General features: G+C 35.9%; 1 protein-coding gene across 2 annotated transcripts; it reads right to left on the reverse strand.

Annotated features, from left to right (window-relative positions):
- Positions 1-4,789: 4,789 nt before the first annotated feature.
- LOC18111293 (protein NETWORKED 3A) lies at positions 4,790-8,481 on the reverse strand. 2 transcript variants are annotated; one of them, XM_024595080.2, is made up of 3 exons: positions 8,235-8,481; positions 7,557-7,698; positions 4,790-6,189 (listed from the first exon to the last, which is right to left on the reverse strand). In XM_024595080.2, exons 2-3 carry the CDS (start codon positions 7,654-7,656, stop codon positions 4,949-4,951), a joined length of 1,341 nt encoding a protein of 446 aa, XP_024450848.1. In that variant the 5' UTR covers positions 7,657-7,698; positions 8,235-8,481; the 3' UTR covers positions 4,790-4,948. The 2 variants fall into 2 exon arrangements, with proteins under 2 accessions (XP_024450848.1, XP_024450849.1); XM_024595081.2 differs by lacking the exon at positions 7,557-7,698.
- Positions 8,482-8,710: the final 229 nt, after the last annotated feature.

The following is an 8,710-nucleotide window of genomic DNA, read 5'->3' on the forward strand; positions in this document are numbered from 1 at the left end:
GATCTACCAGGTGAGTATGGTGCTAGTGCTACATTCAATGTTTCTGATCTTTCTTCGTTTGATGTAGGTGATGATTCGAGGTCGAATCCTTTTGAGGAGCGAGGGGATGATGCGATCCAACCATCAAATGATCCATTGGAAGTTCCAGTTGGTACAGTTACTAGACTTAGGGCTAAGAAGTTCAAAGAAGCTTTCAATGGACTTCTTCAAGATACATGGGCTAAGGTAGACTTCAAGAGGATTTGTAATAATAAAGAGCAAGTCTTGATTAATCTAATTCATGTTCAAGAGGGGCTTGTTGGTGGAACCAGGACCATTACACAAGGATTGGGAGAAGAAGACTAGATTCAGACAGTTTGACCTTTTGTTACTCTTTTAGTCATAACTGGAGTTACAGATCGAATTTTGATGTGATTCTAGTTGGGCTGGAAACTAGACTTCCATACCTTTCCAACGGTATATGACATGCCTTCTAATTCATTAAGACGAGAGAGAACCATCCATTTTAAGTTGTGCCTTGCTGCTGTCAAACAGAATGCGGAAACAACGAACTTGTCTTATTTAATTAGTTGGGCTATCAAACTTTAATTAGTTTGAGAGGAGACAATTTGTTTGGGTTTTAGACTTGTTTATTTTGATTAGTTTGGACTAGTTTTAGCTTGGGTTGATTATTATTTAAATTGGGTTTATGTGAGACCCATTAGGGAAACTAGAGTTTTGGCTTGGAGTATAAATACTCTTTAGGAATAATTTTAGGGCTGACTTTTGATAATATTTTCAGCATTGTAGCCGACTTTTGGTTGCTCAATCTTGGTTCTTGATTGAACTTTCAACTCTTCAAAGAATTGACCATTCTTTGTTGTGAATTTATACTTCTTTTGCTCGTCTCCAGGTGTAGGTGTTGTGATCGAGTTAGTTTATAGTCTTGTTGCCTTGGAGCAAGTCTTCCATTGTGATAAGCTCATTCAAATCTCAACAAATTTGGGTTAGATTGATCTTGGGGTCGCGAATACCATTAAATTCCGCTAGGGTTCGCATCATTGTGTGTATAATATATTTCTCTCGGATGCTTCACGTGGCCTCTCAAAAGGCTGATTTGCACTTCCATCCAAAGTGTAGCTCCCTTGGTATAAGCCACTTAGCTTTTGCAGATGATATCATTCTGCTATATCGATGTGATTTACCCTCAGTGAATATCTTATTTCAGCAGCTTCTGGTTTTTGGAAGGATGTTAGGGTTGGCTATCAATGCTAATAAATCTTCAATTGTTTTTGGTGGAGTTGGAGAGGCTGCCAAACATGATATCCTGTAGCATACAGGTTTTTTTTAAGGCAGTTTTCCTTTCAAGTATCTTGGGGTGCCATTAAGTCCTCACATGCTACTTGTTAGCCAGTACTATCCTCTTCTACATAAGCTGGAGGCGTGTATACAGAGTTGGATGGGGAAGCACATGTCTTATGCTGGCAGGCTTGAGCTAATTCATTCTGTTTTGAGTGGGATGATTCAATTTTGGATCAGTATCTTCCTCATGCCTTCATTAGTTCCCAGTCGTATCTCCTTCTTATGTAGAAATTTTTTGTGGAGTGGGAACCTTACAAGTCATAAACCAGCACTTGTTGCTTGGAAAAATGTATGTCTGCCTAAGTGCGAAGGGGGTCTGGGTCTTCTTGATCTTAAAGCCAGAAACAAAAGCCTCTTGTCAAAGAACCTATGGAATATCCATCTTAAAACTGACTCTCTTTAGATTTGATGTGTTCACTATTACTACTTACCTCGTCACATATTATGGACTTCTAAGCTCTAGAAAACTTCTGCTCCCCTCTGGAAGTCTATCTTGCTCTTAAAGATCAGCTGGTTCGTGATTGTGGTGGCACTGCTGAAGCAGTTAGCATGCTTCAATACTGGCAAAATGATTTGGGATCCTTCTCTGCTAATGCTCATGAACATTTCAGATTTAAGAGTGTCCCTTTTCCATGGTGCAATGTAATTTGGGAGCAATGGGCAATGCCTCATCACAGCTTCATCCTATGGTTAGCTATGCTTGGAAGGCTGAAAACAAAAGACAGACTAAGGCCTGCTTCATCTGACAACATTTGTTTTCTCTGTAAGCAACATGATGAAGCTCATAATCACATTTTCTTTGCTTGTGATTGGACTTCCTTGTTCTGGAGGAAGGTTAAGTCCTGGTTGCAGATCAATAGGAGTATAGCTACTCTGAATAATGTACTCTAAGGTTTTAATGCTAACAAGAAGGGGTTGCATCAAGAATGTGCAGAGTTTCTTTAGCCTTGGTTGTGTATCTGATCTGGGGAGAACGTAACAAAAGAGTGTTTGACAATGTTGATAAATCTGTTGATTATTTGCTCCGTAAGTTTTAGATTCTCTTTTACACAGTTTTGTACTTCCATGAATCAAATCCCTTAGCTTATAGTGTTTTAGGTTGAGCTCTGGAATGTCTTCACCTAAGATTTGGCTATCTATATTCTGGCCTCTTTGAAAGCTTACTCTCTTCCTTTTATGTCTCTTGTTACTATGGTTATTTCTTGCTGCTTCTAGTTGTGTTGTTTCTCTGCTTGTTTGGGATATATGCATCTTCATTTGTTTCTGCTTCCTGCTCTTTTTCTGGGGTTCTGAGACTAGCAAGGTGAGTCTCTTCTGTTGGTCTATTATTTTTCTTCTGGATTGTTTGTCGCATGGCTTGTTATCGTTCTTGGTTTCTTCTAGTGCCCGCTCCTGTGTTTGTTGGATGCTCTAGTTTCTATTGGAAGGTGGCTTGCCATTTGTTGTGCTCTATCTGTCTTTGTTGAGCTGCTTGTTGGTCTCTGCTAGCTAGGCTGCTCTGCTTTGCTTTTGGCTCCTTTGGAGTCCGGGTCTTGATATGGATTTTGGTTGTCTTGTGCTGCTGGTTAGGTTAGCTTAGACACCTCAACTATGTGGTTTCTTTGTTAACCTTTCCTGCTCATTTTAGTTTTGGCCTTACATAGCCTATTTTTTTCTACAAGGAGCTTGTTTCCTTATATGTTCTTTATGTATAAAATATAGGTTTCTCTTTGCTGCCTGGTTAGTTGGTCTATGTATGCATGACCTGGCTATTCCCGGTATTCTTTTGTTTGGGAGCCTGTTCCCAATTTGTATATGTAACTGAACTTGCTGGTTTTCAGCATGGTAACCTTTTATCTTAATTTATATTTACATTCTGATAAATAAAGGGGGGCATATCTTACTATTTATAGAGAAATATGAAAAATCCTATAAATTGACAAAATATTAATTTACCTCCTAAATAATATCCGTATATTAATTCAAGATAATTTTAGAAATAAACTCAATCAAGTCCTTACTTGATTTTTTAGGTTTAAAAATATAATCCATGTATTAATTATATTGTAGTTCTTAATTTCTAAAATATATTTTAATTAAGTCATACTTAATTAAATCATCCTAGTTAAATTTCTGACTAATGGTTCTTAATATGTGTGATCCATTAAGTTTCTAATATGTTAGTCCAAATATAAATTCTAATTCTAATTAAATAGAATTAAATAAAATAAATAATATAATTTATTATCAATTACTTAATTTATATTTCAAGATCGGGTGTATCGTCTAACAACGTGTTATGATCCCCAAAATATTAGAAAAGTCATTAGTAGTTTGACTTAACATTTTCAGTGACCAGTTTTTCAGTGTAATTAATATTCTTTCATCAATAATATTTTGATTTAACATTAAAGCATGTAGTATGTCTGACATGTTTAATCATGTTTGTTCTCTATATAATAGTCATTGATTGTTTGAATAAGATTTGAAACTATTTTCAAATCTCATTCCACCTTGGCTTAGGATTTCTTAGTAAATCATACTATTTGAGAACAAATAAAATATTTTTTCTAATTCACATAGGGTGATAAATCATTTATTAACTATTGAAGTACCTTCATATTGTTTATGTTATACCCAATGTCTGCCATTTAGTTACCTCAACTAAAATAACATGTAACAGGATCAAAACATAACATTCTCTATATAAGATGACTTAGTGATCTCAAGTCTAAAGATGACTTACAAAATCGTCTCGTGAGCCTTTCTATAGACATAGGTAATCTTTTCATATGGAATTCTCATGCAGTTCAATGTACATGTATTTTGATAAACATTTATATATTAGTTATAGATATCTCTTATACCTTAGTTTACGAGAACAACTGTTTTTTTTTATAAAGAAAATGACATAATATGTATCAATCTTTACGGTTCTAATGAATGTCTAATATTTAAGAGAGCATCAACCAAAAACAATTTAGGAACAATATTTTGATGCAATAAGAATCTCATAATTATAACAACTTTATAATTTCCTTTACAAAACATTTTTGTCCTGTAGACTTTATATTTACTTTAGATTCATTAATCTAATATTATACGAATATTAAAGATAAATTAAACTTTTATTAATAATAAATATATATTTACTTGAATATAATCATATCATGCATGTATAACCAACCGATTGACTACAGAGCAAATTAAATTAACACCTCCACCTTTCAAATTTTCAAATTTTTTTTTATAAGACAACTTTGTTTTTTTTTTTTTATTTACACTTGTTATTTTTAAACGAAACTATTCCTTAATTTTTTTTTCAATTACATTTTACTCATTAAAAACAATTGTTGGATATATTTTCTTTCTTTTCTTTTCTTGAAATTGGCCAAATCACGTCGAAAATATATTTTCTAAGAATTTTTGTATTTGTTTTTTATATTTTTCTTATTTTTTGAAACATATATTGAAAACTAGGTTCAAGAATATCATCATAATAAAGATTACACTATACTGGATTTCTTAGGTTGGACTCTACTCTGGATTACACCTCATAGTATAATCATCTATATATAGATACAAACTGTGTTTACAAACTACCCTACTTGCCGTCGAAAATCCACATCTACAGAGCTTGGACTCTACTATGAGACTTTGAAGTTGCATTAAAAAGCTTCCCAAGAAATACATCCTTCAGCTTCTCGACTGTGAAATGGCTTCCTTTTTTGTGGGAGTCTCTAGCTACACACTTCCTCAGCTTCGTATTCTCCAACTTCAACACTTCAACTGTTAAACTTAGCTGTCTTATTACTTCTCGTTTCTCTTCATCTTTCTGCAAAAGTAGCTCCTCGTAAATCTTGTTCTCTTCCCCAAGCCCTTCTATTTCTTCCCTCAACTTCATCACTTCAAAATCGTACAAAACACTTGAAAATTCAACTTCTTTCATTCCTTCGTTGACTTGAGTTTCATTCTTTTCTTCTCTCTTCTCTTCATGTTTCTGCAAAACATGATCCTTGCTAATCGTCTTCGCTTCCCTAAGCCTTTCTATTTCTTCCCTCAACTTCATCACTTCAACATTGTACACAACCTTTGAAATGTCAGCTTCTCTCATTCCTTCATTGGCTGGAATTTCTTTCTTTTGTTCTCTCATCTCCTCGTCTCTCTGCAAAAGATAACCCTTGTAAATCCTCTTCTCTACCTCATGTCTTTCTATTTCTTCTTTCAACTTCGTCACTTCAGCATTATACATGGTACAAACGTCAACATCTTTCTTTTCTTCACGTGTCTCAATTTCTTCCAATTCTTCACCAATTTGATCTTGTTCAGGGTCATCTACTTCCGACTCAGCAGAGTCCTCAATGTGGGTTTGTTTCTTTTCTTCATCTATCTCAAGTTCTTCCAATTCTTCATCAACTTGAATTTGATCTTGTTCAGGGTCATCTACTTCAGACTCAGCAGAGTCTTCAGCATGGGTTTCTTTCTTTTCTTCAGGTGTCTCAATTTCTTCCAATTCTTCATCAACTTGAATTTGGTCTTGTTCAGGGTCATCTACTTCAGACTCAGCGAAATCCTCAGCGTCGTAAATCTCGGAGTGGCTGCCATATGTTTGATGTATCTCCACACTCAATAACTTCTCAGGTCGATGTTTGGTTGAAAATGGCAACCCAAATGTTGCCAGGAGGCGATTTCCAGAGTCAGACTTAAGTTGGTCATATCGCTCAGCTAATGAGCGATGTGCCCTGTAAAAATCTTCAACCATGCTAATTAGCTCAGGCCGTTTCTTGTAATACATCTCTGCACGTTGAGCAAAAGAATCTGCATCTGGCTCTATCAGTTTCAGCATTGACTTTGTCTTCTTGTCTAGCTCTGCCAAAACAGATACGAGATCCTTAATACCAAAAATTTACCATCTCACCAGAAGTACAAATTAAGACATTATTAATGAAGGCAAATCTGGTATATAATAAATTTCAAACACTGGCAGATGGTAAAAGATCCCCGGGATACTCAAAGTCAAAATGCCTAATTCTAGGTATTTCTTTAACACAAAATGTTGCATTGTAAGAGATCTAGAACTTGGAAAGTGTAAGCACCTGAGCAATCATCAACCAGCTTACCACAGAGAATTGCAATTGGCAATCACCTCAACTAGCTAGCTAGTTAAGTTCTATTTATTATAGTACCATCAAAATCTCAGGTTGGTTTAGAAGTAAAGAAAAAGCAAAGGCCAAAGCGGGTAAACGAAAAACATAAGAACACCAAAAGCGAGTCCGTGGCCCTACCAACTTCCAAATTTTTTTACGAATCTACATTTTGTGATTCACAAGGGTCGCGGCCCCTTTTAACTAATAGTCAACGGGTACGGCATCATTTTTAGAACCATAGAAAAATGATGAAAGTACATCTCAAAGCCATTTCCTCAATCAAAAGACTGTGAAACTAGTTGCGGGACTTTAAGGGGGGCCTGTATTGAGGAGGGGCCGTATACCATAATTCCCAATACCAAGCAGCCTCACTCGGACAATCACAAACCTCACATCCTGGTTCCTTCTCAAAAACAGTGCCATGGAGATAACGCATGATCCGTATTAACTTGGAGTTTTACTCCACTTTAAACATGATTCATTGCCAATACCCATCTACCCTATCAGTTCTTTATGGTTGAAGACCCCTCCAACGACTACCCTTTTCAGGATTGTGCCGAATAAGTCATAACATTATCGATTAAATTCAACCAGTAAAAGATACACTCTTACAAATATGAAAATAAAATCTATGAAACCCCACTTCGATTGGATTTTGAGCGGAGAAAAGGCTCCGAAGGAAACGAATCACATCAGTGATCCTAATGCTCAGCATATCTCTGGTACTTGTTTCTAGTAAATCTCGCTTTAACACACAGGTCTAGTAAATCTCGATACTCCTTTCAACTAACACAAAAATAAAAAATAAATAAATTTCTAGGGTTAATAAGTAATTGGATCCACCTTCCATGGTGGAATTACCTCTCTCTCTAACCCCACATGGTCCAAGCCATTTCTCAGAATAAATTGTATATACAACCCTGATTAGTATGGCGATAATTAATTAGTGGCTATCTCACCCTGTAGTTCTCAAAGAATCCATAGCTGGACCCACCCAAATAGCAACACTTTTCTTGTACCAGGTACAAGAAAAACCAAAAAGAATTTATTTTTTTATAAAAAAAGAGGGGGGGGGGGGGGGGGGTTTACCAGCGAGAGTAGATTGTAGCCATGGAGATCCACTTGAGGTATAATGACTGTCAAACCACCACCAGTGTGATGTTTCCTTGTTCATCGTCATCTCCACCATTTTCTTTATCTCCACTTAATAATATTAAATCAATATCCCACACTACATAAATGAAAATCAATAGGGTTTTCAGCAGGAAAATCTTAACCTAAGCAATGTTACAGGTTGTGATTTCGACAAATGACAAAATCTGATTAAAAAGACAATTCGGTACATTTTCTGGAAGCAAATCACATCAAGTAAACTCCCGCAGTCAGGTGGATGGGGGTAGTTTAGTCATTTCAATTTGTGAGAATAAAGAGGGAAGTTTCAAATTTTGAAAAGGCCAAATAACCAGAAATTATTGGAAAATCAAAATGATAAATCTGCGACAGCACAGAAGGTGAGGTTAGCTTATATGTACGTGTATCAAAACGTGTAGCCTGTAGGTGCAGCAAAAGAAGATATTTACTGAATCACCCTTATCCTAACACAAGTGTTTCGTTTCTTTTGAAATGGGAGGGAGTAATATATAAGTAGATATCATAAAGAAATATAGAATAGGAAAGTCCGATATGTTCGTTGATCACATAACAGCGACCGAACAATGGTAAATACATAGATAGAGTCAGAGGGTGATGATGATACGAGAGCAATACCTGAGACAAGAGAATGCTCTTCTTCCTCTTCGATCGTATGAATCTCTCCGTCTGTCCTCCGCCCTCTCCTCTTGCAGCAGCACTAGTGTTTTTACACTGTCTGTCAGAGTAGTTGTTGTTTAAATTAAATCCTCCTCCGTTACTTGTTATCGGTGGACTGAAGCACTAGCAGCCTGGCGTGTGTAAGTGTATAAGTGAATTTACGAGATTAACCAACGAACCAGGCTCTCAATCCAAGGACTATTTGGGAACTTGAATGCTCTGAATTGGATCTTGTTCGTAGATATATATACATGGATGTGGACTGGAGCGTATTGAGTGGGGCCGAAAGCAGAACATTGTTTCCAACGGTCGAATTAGTCCAAAATATAAATCTGCGCTCACGTTATATTATGATAGTTGTTTAAACCTGTTCTCCCTTACATATTAGATATTTTTATTTTTATTAAAAAAAATTTATATATATTTTTTTTAAT

Source organism: Populus trichocarpa, chromosome 2 (assembly GCF_000002775.5).
Source record: "Populus trichocarpa isolate Nisqually-1 chromosome 2, P.trichocarpa_v4.1, whole genome shotgun sequence".
Lineage (NCBI taxonomy): Eukaryota > Viridiplantae > Streptophyta > Magnoliopsida > Malpighiales > Salicaceae > Populus > Populus trichocarpa.

Bases quoted from the DNA above. Each gene is read 5' to 3' on its own strand.
- LOC18111293 (XM_024595080.2), bottom strand. From the start codon at position 7,656: ATGGTGGAGATGACGATGAACAAGGAAACATCACACTGGTGGTGGTTT. The intron at 6,190-7,556 runs GTAAACCCCCCC...CTGTTTTGGCAG, and splicing joins GCTACAATCTACTCTCGCTG to AGCTAGACAAGAAGACAAAG.